General features: G+C 40.4%; 2 protein-coding genes across 2 annotated transcripts; one reads left to right on the top strand and one right to left on the bottom strand.

The window, feature by feature from the left end:
- The first annotated feature begins 1,144 nt into the window (after positions 1 to 1,144).
- Positions 1,145 to 6,583, top strand: galnt3 (UDP-N-acetyl-alpha-D-galactosamine:polypeptide N-acetylgalactosaminyltransferase 3 (GalNAc-T3)). The gene is made up of 10 exons (XM_053328581.1): positions 1,145 to 1,641; positions 2,400 to 2,572; positions 3,241 to 3,390; positions 3,545 to 3,779; positions 3,870 to 3,987; positions 4,139 to 4,339; positions 5,669 to 5,800; positions 6,027 to 6,128; positions 6,224 to 6,376; positions 6,470 to 6,583. Exons 1-10 carry the CDS (start codon positions 1,145 to 1,147, stop codon positions 6,581 to 6,583), a joined length of 1,875 nt encoding a protein of 624 aa, XP_053184556.1.
- Positions 6,584 to 10,259: 3,676 nt separating this feature from the next.
- csrnp3 (cysteine-serine-rich nuclear protein 3) lies at positions 10,260 to 14,826 on the bottom strand. The gene is made up of 4 exons (XM_053328829.1): positions 14,664 to 14,826; positions 12,036 to 12,295; positions 11,607 to 11,903; positions 10,260 to 11,387 (listed from the first exon to the last, which is right to left on the bottom strand). Exons 1-4 carry the CDS (start codon positions 14,824 to 14,826, stop codon positions 10,260 to 10,262), a joined length of 1,848 nt encoding a protein of 615 aa, XP_053184804.1.
- Between the last annotated feature and the right edge of the window lie 695 nt (positions 14,827 to 15,521).

The raw sequence follows: 15,521 nt of genomic DNA, 5'->3' as shown, positions 1-15,521 counted from the left end.
TCCGCTGTGTGTAAACCGGGGGAATTAAGGGTTAGAGAAACTGCACAGACTCCGCTGGTGAGTGTCAATCCCAACTTTATAATTAAAAGCGCGATGTGATCAATAATCTAACGCCTCCATGCGAAAGGATGCTTAGTTTTTGTGAAAAGCAGGCTGGACCATGTGCGTCTTCAGTTTCTCCTCGGTGTTCACATTTATTAGTTTTCCGTCTAACTGTGCAAGATGTGGCGTTTTCTCAGAGAGGCTGATTAGATGCGGTGGGCTGTGTGTGGTGTATAGCGCGTTCCTCCGTTATTTGTAACCCAGCAACTGTCCCAGTGAATAACCAGCTGAACAAATCCTATTGACACCATTATTCAATCAGAGGAACACCGCGGAGAACTCAACTTTTCAATATACCTCAAGTCTACTAACTTCATGTTATTATCAACATGCTCGGATACGCAGCACGTGATTAATGAAAACAATATCTTAAAAGTTCCACAAGCTAAGGCAGACAGTGCTAGAGTCAAATGTGCTTGACGGGATCGGACGGTGTAACGTTGATTTGTGTTTCAGGTATGGATTATGACACGCAGAAGTCCTCTCTGCGCAAGCGCACCAGCACGTCTCCTCCCTCTACCTGAGGAGCGCACCTGGATCCAACGAGACGGAAGTTTTGTGAAGTGCAAATCTCTTTTCGTTTTCACGAAAAACAAAGAGTTAGTTGGAGTCCACGTAACAAAAGAGGGTCTCCGGTCAAAGGAAAGATGCTATTCGTTGGATTTTACAGGAACAATCTGATCTGCTTTCTAACATGAATCTGTAGTTCAGCGGCTCATATGGTATGTGGTCCTTTTTCTCTAAAGGAATCCGGAGCAAAGAATGTTTGTGCGTGATTTGTAGATAGCAGCTCACCACTGTTAACTTCACCAAGAGCTGCTACACATAATGATTACAGATGTTTTGATTTCAAATACCACACAAAGTTGCTTTTATTTAGTACAAGATGTGGTGACACAGCTTTTAGCCTAATGTTTTTGTCTTTAAAAATGTGATAACTGCGTTACTGGTATCTAATCACCAAAAAACATCTGACTGTATGTATTCATTTATTGTAGCTGGAACTCAATCTAGAACCAGCCTGCCTCACCATTCAAGAAGAATGACAGTTCTCCGCAGAGTGCTCCGAAGGCGGCTGCACCCACTGAAACTGGTTTTAGTGGCCCTTGTCTTTGTCACATTTGTATTATTCATACAATGGGAAGTGGGGAGCCAAAGTCCTGAGGAGGACCCTTGGCTGAAAGAGATTGCAGTGAAGCGGGATGCCATGCTGGGCATGGTGATGGGAGCAGTCAATAACTTCAGGGATGTAATGCCAAAGATGCAGATCAAAGCTCCTGTACGTCAGCAGGACAATGCAGACAGCATGTCCTGTCTGCCGGGTCATTACACTGCTGCTGAGCTCAGGCCAGCCCTGGAGCGACCACCTCAGAACCCTGTTGCTCCTGGAGCTGCTGGGAAGCCCTTCAACACAGACTCACTGAGCCCTGCAGAGCAGAAGGAAAAGGAAAAGGGTGAAGAGAAACACTGCTTTAACCTCTACGCCAGCGACCGCATCTCCTTGAGCAGAGACCTGGGTGCAGACACGAGACCACCAGAGTATGTTGGCTAGTCTTTTTGCTGTTGATAAACCTGTAAAGAAAATCTCTTGTTTACCAAAATTTTTCCTCAAAATGTGCAAAAAAGAATAAAAGATCATGGTGTTAGTGATCATAGTTAACCAAATAATCTTCTATTTATTTCCCACATGATTATAAATCACAGACATCATGTGATTGCACCACCTAGTGGGTGTAAATGCAGCTTTGATGTTGTACAGGATGAACTTTAAGTTGCATACTGGGCCAATACACCAGTCTATTAAGTAAAGTCACTGAAAGATTCCCACATAGATATAGATGGGGTAATACAAAACTGACTGTCTAACCCAAAACAAATTCATCATATTTGCTTTTTGCAACTCGGGGAAGTCTCAGACAGAAACCTCAGAGATGATTGTTCTGACTAAGACTTTGTTTCAGTATGTCTGCCCAGTTACTGTGGCCAGTTCAGGAAGAAGCACAGTTATGTTTGGCTAATTACACTATATCCAAGTACATGTGAGTCCAAGTACATGTCAGTACATAGTCAGTACATGACACAGACATAAAGCCTATCCATGTACTGGATCTTATTAGAGGGAATTACAAAATCTCTCCCACTCAGATATGGCAGGTATTTCAAAAGGCTGCCACACATGCGGTGGCACAGCTGAAATGGACACCCCCCAGGGGAGAGTCTGCAGATGTAATAACTAGACTATTGTGCCACTATACAGGACAGTCAAATCTTTGTGCTCTTTTTCCTTCTTGCTGCAGATGCATTGAGCAAACCTTCAGGCGATGCCCCCCCTTGCCGACCACCAGCGTGATAATTGTGTTTCACAATGAAGCTTGGAGCACTCTGCTAAGGACAGTATACAGTGTCCTCCACACCTCCCCTGCCATTCTCCTCAAGGAGATCATCCTTGTGGACGACGCCAGCGTGGACGGTAAAACTCAAAAGGGCCCTTCAGGACCGCCCTGCTCTCTTTTGGGTTTGGTTTCATGCAGCGTGTTGGGTGGGCAGCTCTTTGGTGTGCCACAAAACTTGCAGAGAGGAGCTCCCGCTCTTAGTGTAGCCCATGAAGTGGGTTACAAGAACAGGGGCTGCTAGTGAATACTTTCCTAAGAGGAATTAGCAGTAGTTGTGCTTAGACATGAGTCAGAAGAAACTCTTGTAAACAGGTCTGATAGGTAGGAAAAAACAAAACCCTGGAAAGGAAAGAGGTTTTAGGGAATGCAATCCATCTGATACTCTAAATTAAGTTATTTGTTGGGATGAAGCCACAGATGGAGCCCTGCTGTACAACAATACAGAAACTGTAGTGCAGAAACTGGTCAGACAGACTTGAAAGCCAATCATGTTGAAAATGAAAGAAAGACAGTTTCGTCCTTTTCCCACCTGTTTGAATTTTATTTTCCTAGCTAAGGACTTTGAATATTTAATCATTTTGTCACCACAGCAATCAGTGAGCCTTTATTTTAGGAATGTGTTCATATGAGACTGTTTATATAAGATTGTGTGCAACATTTCCTCTCATATTATGTCATTTGATTTTTCATAATGTTCTTTTCAACTTCTGTAACTTTATGTCTCATGTATGTCCCATAATTTCAGATGTGTTAAAGGATGAGTTGGATGAGTATTTGAAGCAGCTGAGCATTGTGCGAGTTGTCCGCCAACGAGAAAGGAAAGGACTTATCACTGCTCGGCTGCTGGGTGCCTCTGTAGCCACTGGTGACACGCTCACCTTTCTAGATGCCCACTGTTAGTCGACACCACTTACATCACTCACACATGAAAACAGGTTGCATTAACAATCTAAAATTAGCTGTTAGGTGGTTGTTGTTAAAAAAAGATGATGTGACACAATGTCCTGTGTGTGGTGTGTGTGGGTGTGTGTGTTTGTGTTCATTAACAGGTGAATGTTTTAATGGATGGCTGGAACCTCTGCTGGCCAGGATAGCAGAGAACTCCACTGTAGTAGTCAGTCCTGATATAACTACTATTGATCTCAATACCTTTGAGTTCATGAAACCTTCCCCATATGGCCAGAACCACAACCGGGGCAACTTTGACTGGGGCCTGGCATTTGGCTGGGAGAGTCTCCCAGATCATGAGAAAAAAAGGAGGAGGGACGAAACATACCCTATCAAGTACGCAAATAGTGTGCATGAGTATAGAATATCAACTTTATATAGTTTTGTGTGAAATAGTTAAAAACCTTTAACCAAATTTCTCTACAGGACTCCCACCTTTGCTGGTGGGCTCTTCTCCATCTCAAAGGAATATTTCTACCATATTGGAAGCTATGATGAAGAAATGCTAATCTGGGGCGGTGAGAATATTGAAATGTCTTTCAGGGTAAGACATTACTAAATTGTCATTCTGGATGTGCAGCTGTTTTGTTGTCACTGAGGCCTTTTATCCGTTGAAGTATCCAAATGGCTGCTTAGGTGTGTCCAACAGTGTGTCATTATACATCTCTTCTTGTTATCTGACCAATAACCTGCAGGTGTGGCAGTGCGGTGGACAGCTGGAGATAATCCCTTGCTCTATTGTGGGCCATGTTTTCCGCACTAAGAGCCCCCACACCTTCCCCAAGGGCACGCAAGTGATTGCTCGTAACCAGGTACGGCTGGCTGAGGTCTGGATGGACGACTACAAGGAGATCTTCTACCGTCGTAATCAGCAAGCAGCACAGATGGCCAAAGATGTACGTACTGCTTCTGATTTTAATACACCACTGAAATACTGGGTGTTCTATACCCCTGTGATCTTCATAGATGTTCAATTTGCTGATTTTCAGTGAGCAGGAAATTGTTATTCAGTATTATCTTTTACATCCACCGCTCATGGTCATATGTAGCTAAGTGATCACTCATTATCCCCCCTGTAGACAAGTTTGAGCAAATCCAACAACGAGCTGTATGCCTCAATTGGGGGGAAAAACATAGAATTAGACTTTTACTGGGTAGCCTTTCACTATTGTATTTCTCAAAGCATGAACTCTGTAGAATTCTTTGAAATTGAGAGAAGCAGATCATTTAGTTGAACGGCCTCACTTGAGGCTATTAGAAGTTGATAGCTGTTAACCGGGGTCTGAAGGAAGTCAGTTTTAGTAAATGACAGGCTCTCAGCGTTTCCAAACGTGGTCTCATAGGTGCCATAAAGAGCTCCCTCAGGCTATACCTCACAGAGATAGCCAGTCCTCTCCCGCTGGCTTCAAACAGACATGCCGTCGTCAACAGCTTCAAGGAGTCCACTGTAGTAGCAATCAGTGTGCTCTAGTGTGAGAAGCATCCTCATCATAACAGTGAGTGCTCTCATTATTCAAGAACATGAGATGCCCACAAATCCCTTCAAATATGGTGTTAATGTCTCAGTTTAAAAAGAACAGTACTTGCCTGTGACATTGTTACAATCAGTTAATTTGTTAAACAAGCTATCATTAGAGCAAAGCTACATGGTATAAACTTTATACACTAAATTGGTGATAATATTCAAAGTTAAATAAATTATGTTCAAAGTGGAATACTCCTATGTTCCTGTCTGTTTGTTTTTGCAACTGCAAAGTCATACTTTTTAATTTTTTTAATACAATGAGATTTGGGAGACTCGACATTCCCTTAGATTGAATTCTTATAACTTTGGTGATCCAGCAACTTTTCATCCAGCTCCACCATTAAGTCAAAATTTGAATTTGTCCAATACATTGATTGATAATGAAATTCCTGCAAAATCAATGACATTCCCATAATTCTCAGCTGGACTGAATTTAATGCTTATTAGCAGATGTCAGCATGGTAATGTGCTCGATTAAACTGAAATTGTAAACATATCTGCTAGCATCAACATCCAAGCTTTGTCATTGTGAGCATGTTAGAATGCTGATATAAGCATTTAGCTTGAAATATTGCTATACCCAAGTACAGTTTCACAAAGCTGCTAGCATTACTGTACGTTCTTGGTGTTATTAGTATCCAGCAATGACAAGCAACGTGAATGAACTGATTTTCTCTCCTGCCTTCTATTGTTTTAACAGATGACCTTTGGAGATATCTCCAAACGCATGGACCTCCGTGCACGGCTTCAGTGCAAGAGCTTCTCCTGGTATTTGAAGAACGTCTATCCAGAGGTCTTCTTGCCTGATCTCAGCCCAGTCCGCTTTGGCTCAGTAAGATTACACACCCCACCACTAGCTCTCCTCTTTCCAAACCTCAGAGCTCTGTCTAGCCACTGAGGGTTTCCACTTAGGATCTCCAGAGGGTACTGAGCAGTTCCAATTTGACACCACTGAAAGCACTCCAGGGACTAAAGTTGTTTGAACAGCTTGCACTGGATGTTAGCTTTTCATTTTGATTCCTCTCACTGCTTTGCCCTTTCCTTCTCTTTCTTTGTAGGTGAAAAATGTGGGCAAAGACTCATGTCTGGATGCTGGAGAGAACAATGAGGGGGGGAAACAGCTGATCATGTACCCATGTCATGGACTGGGAGGAAACCAGGTCAGTAAGAAAATGTTGGATATCTCTGATTGACAAAAAATGTCATTCAGGGTAATCACAGTGGTTGATGCCATTTTTCCTTTTTCCCCATGTAGTATTTTGAGTATTCCACACATCACGAAATTAGACACAATATTCAGAAGGAGCTGTGTTTGCACGGGGAAGAGGGGGCTGTGAAGCTGGAGGACTGCCAGTATAAAGGCAGGAATACATTTGTAGGAGCAGAGCAGAAATGGGAATTGAAGGATGTGAGTTTGTTCTTTTGCTTTTTCTATGATTTTTTTAAATTTCAGATTTCTTTTCAGGAAAGTCATAGTTTTGTGTTTTTTTTCTTCATTTAGAACCAGTTATTCCACATCCCAGGATGGAACATGTGTCTGAGTGCCCGTAATGAGCATCCTTCTCTTGTCATCTGCAACCCTGCAGACAGATACCAGCTCTGGTCCTTCGTTTGAGTGTGCAAATTACCACTTTATACTATACTGTATGCAGTTAACATGCAGGGTTTATTAGATTACTGACAACATTGAGTTTCTTAATTTATTTTTATACATAGAAGAACTGAACTGCTGCTGCTGGAAAGTTTGGATGTTGGGAGAAACCACAGTGTGCCACTGCTGGAAGGAAGCATTGAAACTATGCTCCGAGTCTGACTGTGAACTGAGATTCTTGGAACAATGAAGATGCACCATTTTGGCAAGTGCCTCTTTTGTGTTTGAGGTGTTTTCACTACTCCAAGTCTACACAACCAACATTTGCAGTATTAAGTATTCAAAAACAAAATTTAATATTTTCCAGTGACGCATAAATCGAAAGCAAAACAAACCAGTGAGAATCATACCTAACGTCGTGGATATAAAAATGTTCAATCCCAAATGTAGCACCAAAGAAACTGAAAGTGAAAACCTGAAACACAAGTATGATATGCATCATCCTTTAATTTTTTTTTATAATACAAGACTTCTTATTTGGCTCCGTCCAGTGCCTTGGATGTCATTTTATTCTAGCTGGGGAAAAATGGTGGGGTTATGCTGGTGGAATGGGTGGTGGTATGGTTGGGTTGTTGCTGTTTTCTGTTGATGCAGAATAGTGGCCCTTACAGTGTTGCAACCTTCAGATTACTGTTACAGTTAATACAGTTTTATTTAAATCAGTTCTGGGAGTACATTCTTGTCTTCAAGACCAGAACATTTTTGCAATATAAAGGTTTTATATTTTTTACAGAGACATTAAGAATGAAGATTGATCAGTTTAAAAAGTAGTTTGGATGTTTATGTTAAGCATGAATTATATACAATTAATTCAAACACCAGATGTAAAGTCCTCATTTCAAGTTCTCATAACAGCAGTGGAAATGACTGATTGAAATGAAATGATTATTTAAGACTAAAATCTATTTTTATTTGGCCTAGAATTCATTCTTCTATATTCTATAATATATGAGTAATATGAATGCAGTCATGACTGATTTGTACAAAGTATTGCTCCTCAGATCTCTTAATTGCTGCAATCTTTCCCAACATTATTAAAAGTTTATTTTTTTGGTGTTTGTTAAAAGGGAACATTTTATGTCAAATTAATACACCCAAGGGACCCTATTTGTTGATCAAATGTATTTACATTGAGGTGTCTAAAAAGCTGGCTCTGCATCTAAACAGGACTTCAATAATGCTTTTCTGGTGCAGGCACTAGTGTTTAGATGGCAGTGGGATATTGTAATTGACTTTGTGTTTTTTGACTGGATGAGGAACAAATCGAATGTGTGTGATTGCCTAAAATGGAAATTGTCTAGTGTTAAGAGTGCCTTGGTATTAAGATGTCTTTATTTTGAGCTCAATAAATGTAGTTGATTAGTGCTGAGATACTTTTTGTCTCAATTCTCCATGTGATCTGCAGAGGGCGCCTTGCACTTAGAAATAACTGAACTGTAAGCCTACTGGTGACTCCACTGGCACCATGTGTTTTATCAGTAACAACCTCAATGCTGTGGCATGATGTGTACATAAATACAGGAATATTACATCATACGAGCTTAAAATCAAAAGAGCAAAGATTTATTACATTTATTTCAAAATCATGTTAAAAATGAAACAACTGAAAATGAAGTTGTCCCTATCTACATTTGGAAACCAAACATGAAGAAAAAATGTTTTACCGTTTTTGTGCAAAACATATGCATTTTACTGAATATGAAATAGAATTAAATAAATCAGGCACATGAAGCTTTACAACTCACAACCAGCATGGAACAAAAGACAATTTTAAGATAGTGAAGCAATTTACTCAATACAGACTTTTAGTAAACCACAATAAATACACATTTCAATATATCATTCATAATAAATACTGGGAAAAAAAGTCAAACACAGGATTCTTAACTGGATGCAGTGACATTGTATCTAGCCGTTCTCACACTGTATGCTTTGGCACAATTAATCGGTACTATAGGCCATGTTGATGCCTCTGATTGCCTGAAAGGGCATGAATGGGCAGATATTTGCAAGCTTAGAAGGACAAATATCTGTATTCATGCAGGAGCAAAGCTCAAGGTAAAAAAAACAAAAACGTTTGCAATTAAAGTAGTATTATTCACTGGATTATTGCAGCCTCCCAGTTGTTGAGCAGTCACTTTAATTTCTTTAGTGTCAGTGATGTTATACATATGAGGTTATTTACAGATTTTTGGTAAACAATTTCTTCATATCTGGCTGTTAAGTCATTTTCGATGGCTCATAGGACTATTCATATTGTGTGGCTGTTAATTACTGATTTGATTTTTTTTATAAGCTTTGATTGTCAACCTTGAACATTTGTTTCCCTCTTATATAATTACTGTGGCACAGGATTTTACGAAACTAACTGCTTTTTTAAATATAATATTTAGTGTGGCAATCAATGAAAAACAATCAATCCACTTTACTGAGGGGTCCTCTCTATAAGAAAATTACGTGAGAAACTATTGCATGTAACACCTCAACAGAACAAATCAGCATAATTCCTGGAGCCACATAAATAAACATCTTATTTATTAGACAGTGGAATGTAGCTTATACTGCATTCAAAAGCAGAAATCTCATAACCAGTTACATAAGGAAATACTGACACATTATTTGGGATCACAATTTTTCTGCAATACTTGTAATTTATTGGAAAGTTGCTTTCAAATGAAGCCTATTATGCAAATGTAATGATGAAGATGGTGTTCCATTGTCTATGATGAATCATAGCGTTTCTCATAGTTTTGGAGATATGTCAAAGTGCTACTTTATTAATATCTCTGTATCAACAAAATGCTTCAAAGAATAAATCTTCATTTGAAGTGACACTACATGATCATGTTAGTCTAAGAGTGAACAGTTAGGGGAAAGAAAAACCTGTGAGGGGCCACATTTTTCCACCTATCAAGTATTAATCAGTTAAAACCAACTGCATGCCACTGGACCCCTACACATAAGTGCAAAAGGCTGTGAAGTCTGACCTTTTATGTTACTGATATTGTATTCCAAACATACAAATAAGAATTCAGGCTTTTTTCATGCTTTTCCAAACCATAGAAAAGCATAATAATAGTGACAAAAAAGAAGGGAAATGTACAGTATGTATACAACACTTTTTTATATAAAACAATGGCAATTATTTTTTTCCCTAAATGTTACTGGGATTCCCAAAACAGCATGCGTATTGTTATCAAAACTTTTACAATATATATGTATACACTTAATTCCAAAACAATAAATAAACTGACAATAAACCATTTTTGCACATTTGACACATATAGTAGACATAGAAAAGTTCCATCTACAGTACAATATCTCCTTAAAACTAGAACTTTACATCTGAAATTACAAGATACATTGCACAGCATGACATAACTGATGTTTTATTATCTTGCAGCTCAGCACACACCGTGGTGGAGAAACGTCAGAGTGAATAATTCCTCAAAAACATTTCAATCATGAGCCTATGGCTTTATAGTTACAGATGAAAATGTACTGCGTTGCTGTAAATTGCTCTGAAATTTAAGGTCAGATAATGCAAAAAGACCATGAATATGTTCCCTTAAAATACCACTTCATCAGGCTTTTTCTCAAGTAAAGATGCAATAATGCACTTTAAAAACATGACACCTCACTAAATGGCTGTGACCTCGGGGCAATGGTCAGGTAAAGGGAGATTCTTGGTACTGTTCGCTAGTAAGGTCAGGTCAGAATGGCCATTAACAGTGGAATCGTCCTGTGGCTGTTCAGCTGTCATACAAGAGCTGCTGTAGGAACCCTGGGTGTTATTGTTCAGGTAGTTTTGTAACTGTGTCTGGCTCTGGTTTTCTGGCTGCTCGACAAAAGCTGCTTTAGAGATCACCTTCTTCTCCTGCTCAGGTGTGTAGCAGGTCAGAGAGGTGGCTGGAGCAGCACCTGTCAGGGAAAAATGGTGATTCGCTGTGTACTGTTCGTCAGCCTGATTAGGGTAGTCTGTATACTGCTCAGCAGTCATGTTGAAGGGTCCCTGGGGCAGGCTACCATTGGTCGTGCTGACTGGATCTTGGAATGCTAAGGCTTCCCCGTAGGGTTCACTGGGTTGACTAGTTTGGCCATTGGAGATGGCACTGGAGCTCCCCAGCTGATAGTACTCAGCTGAGGAGGAGTTCATTAAATAAGAGTTTCCGTTCATATGGTTATCATGTGCCACTGAGCCATCATTGTAACACAGCACAGAGGACAAAGGGACCACCTTAGTGTGAGACACTGACGGGGTTGTCATGTCATCCTCAAAGTTCTCAGACTTCTCCTCATCCTCATCATCTTCCTCCTCATCCTCAGAGTCACTGTTTGCTAAGCTCTGAGTGCTGGAGTCAGACAGTCCGCTGAAAACGCTGCTGCTATCCTCTTCATCGTCTTCCTCATTCTCCTCCTCTTCCTCCTCGTCGTCTTCTTCATCATCGTCTTCCTCATCTAGCGGCTCCTCCATCTCCTCTGCAGTCTGCAGGTGCATGCTGGCTGTCTGTGGGATGGCATCTGACAAAGAGTACTCCAACCTGTGCTGGGTCTGAATGAGAGGGTTTCCACCTCCCATGTCATTAGTTTCACCACGGTAACCATTGCTGGGGGAGGCTTGCTGCTGCTCACGACTTTTCTCCAGTTCCAACTTCATGATGGTGTGCAAGAAATGGGTCCGAACACGGATGGGGTTAAACTCTACTCTCCCAGTTGAATTACTGCAGCCTTCTTTTGTGCAGCCACATGGAAATGACATACGGTCCACCTGAAGAAAGCATAGCATTTATTGTGCAAGTCATTTTATTTTGAATGGATTGACTTTGTAGTGTGATAGTGACGATTTTATGTAAGTACAAAAAAGATCAGCTTAGGTCACCCTTTAATATACTGTATCAGTTATTGGTCCCTGCAACTTCTTTAAATATACAATGTGTTTTCCTGTTTACAAGTTAAAAGATAAGACATTGCATGTCATGGGATTTACCTGGCACTTTATTCCTGCATTGCTGCAGGCACAGGTCTCTGGGTCACAGAAGACTCTACAATCACAGCCACAATCCTCTCTTGACATTCGGATGGCCCGCAGTTCATGTTTTTCCTCCACGTCAATCTTCTTCACACCAGAGGACCGGAGCAGTGCCCGACGCTTTTTGGTGGTAAGAGGCTGCAGGAAGAAGTACTCGTCCACCTCTGTGTTGTCCAGATCAATGTCATCATCAGATATGTCCTCTGCCGTGAGCGTGTTGGCCTCTTCAGACTCGACTGTGCCATTCTTAGTTAGCTGAAAACAAGAGAGAATCATAACAAAGTCTTTTTTCATGAAGGAAACAATGAGCTAAGCACAATTACAAACAAAGACTTCACATCTGATAGGCCTACATAATGCTTATAAAATTCCCTGTACAGCATTTACCTTGAGTTTGATTGAGTTAAGTTTCTCCTCCTTCAGGTGGTCTCTGAGCATGTCTCTATGGATCCTCTCTTGTTCCAGGGCAAATTCTCCCAGGGAGTACTGCCTGACCCAGCTGTGTCTGTTGGACATGCCCAGCGTGCTACCACCTTGGCTAGGCACGCTGGTGAAGCCCTGCCGTCGGCTGAAGTAGTACACTGTCACATTCTCAAAATGCACCCGCCTCGTCCTCAGCCGCTTCTCCCTCTTCAGTATTGAGTCAGCTGCAAAAGAAGATGGCAAATACACCTTGTCTCCTTGTAAAACTGGTAAACTGTTTTTGATAGCTCATTAATCTCATATGGAAATAATTAAATCTCCATTCTGTACATCAGCACAATTTTTTAAAAATCATTTACAGTACCTGTCAAAGGTTTGGACACACTTTCCCATTCACATCAATGAAAAAGTGTGTCCAAACCTTTGACTGGTACTGTATATGTACGGTCATCTTGGAGTAGAAGAGTTTTAGGATTATGTACAGCCTTGAAAGAAAAGTTACATCTTTATGGCAAAATGTGTGATACTGATTTAAATGTTGTCATTAAATGTCTGAAATATGAGAAATTCATTTTTGCCAGCTTTACAGCCAGCTTCTACATATCTTGGAACACAGCTTCTTGGGGAAGGATTTTATCACATATCTGTGCTTTCGCTTGGCATGCATGTCCTCAGTGTTTCTTTTTAAGGAGAGTTCTCCAAAAGGGAGGAACAGAGAGCAGGGCAACAGTGGAGCATAAATAATCCCCTGCCTGGCCCTGAGATGAAGAGCACTCGTTCACAGAGGCAGCGTTCCCAGCGCTCACCCCATATCAGACAGACAGGACAAATAGAAACCATCTGGTTCCTACAGCTCTGTACCCCACGCAAAAGGGACAATACATTTCATTACAGATGTAGGGCTGTCAGACTGAGCATACTGAGCAGAGCCGAGTTTCATGTAAAACAGCTATCAGCTCGTATTTGGTGTCAAAACAGTTAACAGATGTTTTGTCCCACATAATCAGCTTCTTTTTTAGATGTCTATATTAAAACAGCGACTCACAGGTATTTTTCACAGTTTTGCAAGCTGTAATTGGTTTAGTATTCCTTTACCCTTTAAAGACTGCAAGAATCAGACCTAAATGTTTTTCAGACACTTTAGAAAACAAACACGTTACAGATGTTTTTCTTCCTCTCTCGAACATAACAGCATGGGATGTAAAACCACTCCGGACATAATTGTTTCATCTCTCTCTGTTTCTCTCTCTCTCGCCAAGATAGTCAATCACTATACATGCACATGTCAATTCACAGGATTATAGTGCACAGCTCCCTTGTTGCTGTTAGCTGTCCTCCTTGAGCCCCCAGCTACCAGCAGCTGCAGCTGACACAGAGGCCAAGCTCAGCTTGCAGGGACACAGCACCCTACTTATGTCTCTCTACAGGACAATTTCTTTGACATTCATCTGTGTCATTCACACAGACAAGAAAAATGCTACATTGTCAAAACACAAATTTGTTCTTATTGTCTTTGAATAAAACTAAAAACCCTTAGGTTTTCTCAGGTAAACTATTTTAATTTAAGAAAACCCATCACTAAATAGCTAAATTGTGCACATAAACACAGACATACACATGCAGACCAAATCTTTTGTTCTTTAAGAATCCCATTATTTTCTGGCAGCATTTATCTGGATGCTTTCAAAATCCCCCAAAGGATTACTAAACTACCACTGTATAATCTATTTCACTTCCGTTCTGTCTCATTTCTTTGACACTAAGATTTACATGTGCACTGTGTTACTCCTTAGAGATGACTTCAGTGTCCTTTTGAACCTACATAAAAATCTGTTTTGACTGGTTTATCTTCGATTAGGAAGACTGCATTCTTTAATACAAAGTCAGTTCATGCCAGGAATTACTGTGGAATTTCTCAGTTGCAAGAGCTCTTTTAAGGTGTTTGCAAATTAAAAAGCAGGACAGGTAAGTACCTTACAGAATCTCAGCTGTGATGTTATCTTAGTAAACTAAAATGGCTTTTTAAAAACTGGCTTTTCTCATTTGGTCCATTATAGTCTTTTTCATCCAGCCTTTTTTCCAAATGTAATATTAAACAGTAAAATATGATGAAGTCAGTGACTTGTCGACCATCCCTATGCTGTTCCTAGAGAGTTAATGCATGCCACATGTACAGTATCAATAGTGTTGCACGCAGCTTGAGACAGTATCAGCTCCTTCATCTTGCTGTGTCTGCATTCTGATGCTGCTCCAAATGAAGGAAGCTGACTCTGCATCCATCCTCTTTATTACAGCATAGGACTCAAACCAATACTTACCCTCTCCTCTCCCCTCTTAGCTATGACTGTGCATTCATATTACACTTGCTGTATATTACAGTTGATAAGCTTTGCTTTTCTTTGACCTGCATCTTGCACTGATTGTAAGCTACAAAATCATACTCAAAGTTTTAAATTTGTCATGATTAAAAATCACCTCTGTGCTTTGGCTTTATTTTTCTTGAGAAGAAATTATTACATTAATCCTACTGTCAATAGAACACGTTAGCCACACTGAACACACTGCATGAATTTAAAAGGCAAAGGCACTCACGGGTAAAAGGGCCTGAGGCAGAGGGGTTGACACTGTCACTGCTATCCCCACTCTCACTGCAGGAGACCTCATCATCGGACTCCCGCAAGGAAGAGCATGGGGAGGAGGAGGCTTCCACCTCCTCAAATTTCCTCTTCAGTATTCCACTCATGGCCCGCCGCATTTGCACCTGAAACCGAAAGACAGCAAAGGGGCCACACATTATTTAATATCCAGTTTAGGGCCTTCATAATCCTCAACACACTCAGTTAGCTGTGAGACCAAGTCTCCCCTCCACCCTCCACACACAAACACACACAGTCTCTCCTGCTGCTCTCCCAGCTCCCAAGCGTTCCCCAGGCGATTGATCACCTTGGCACAAAGGAGCTAAGATGGAAAGAGAAAGCTGCTAATTACATACTACGTCTGCCTTACAGGAAGTTCATTTCACTGTCTTTGATTGAGAGGCCAGAGAAAAAAAAAGAGACTTGACCAACTTGTCTTGCACTGGTACAAACCAGGGTGGAATTACGTCCAATATATATATTATATATCCATAGATATAACTATAGATTAAAATAAACTAAAACATTATCTGATTGCCTGTCATTTCTGCCACAACTAGAAATGAAGCATGATTGAAAATATCCAATGGCGTCAATTACAGGTCATCTTAAGGGAGAAAGAACCAACATGCCACTTTTTCGAAAAATGATGCAATAAATTGCATATACAGTATTGATATGATGTGTTCATATGTATATATATATATATATATATATATATATATATATATATATATATATATATATACACATACATATACATATACATATATATACATATATCAAGAGAGAGGCAACAATCTTCACAACAAGT

The sequence above is a fragment of the Scomber japonicus genome, chromosome 11 (assembly GCF_027409825.1).
Source record: "Scomber japonicus isolate fScoJap1 chromosome 11, fScoJap1.pri, whole genome shotgun sequence".
Classification (NCBI taxonomy): Eukaryota; Metazoa; Chordata; class Actinopteri; order Scombriformes; family Scombridae; genus Scomber; species Scomber japonicus.
This window is presented reverse-complemented; position numbering and strand designations above follow the sequence as displayed.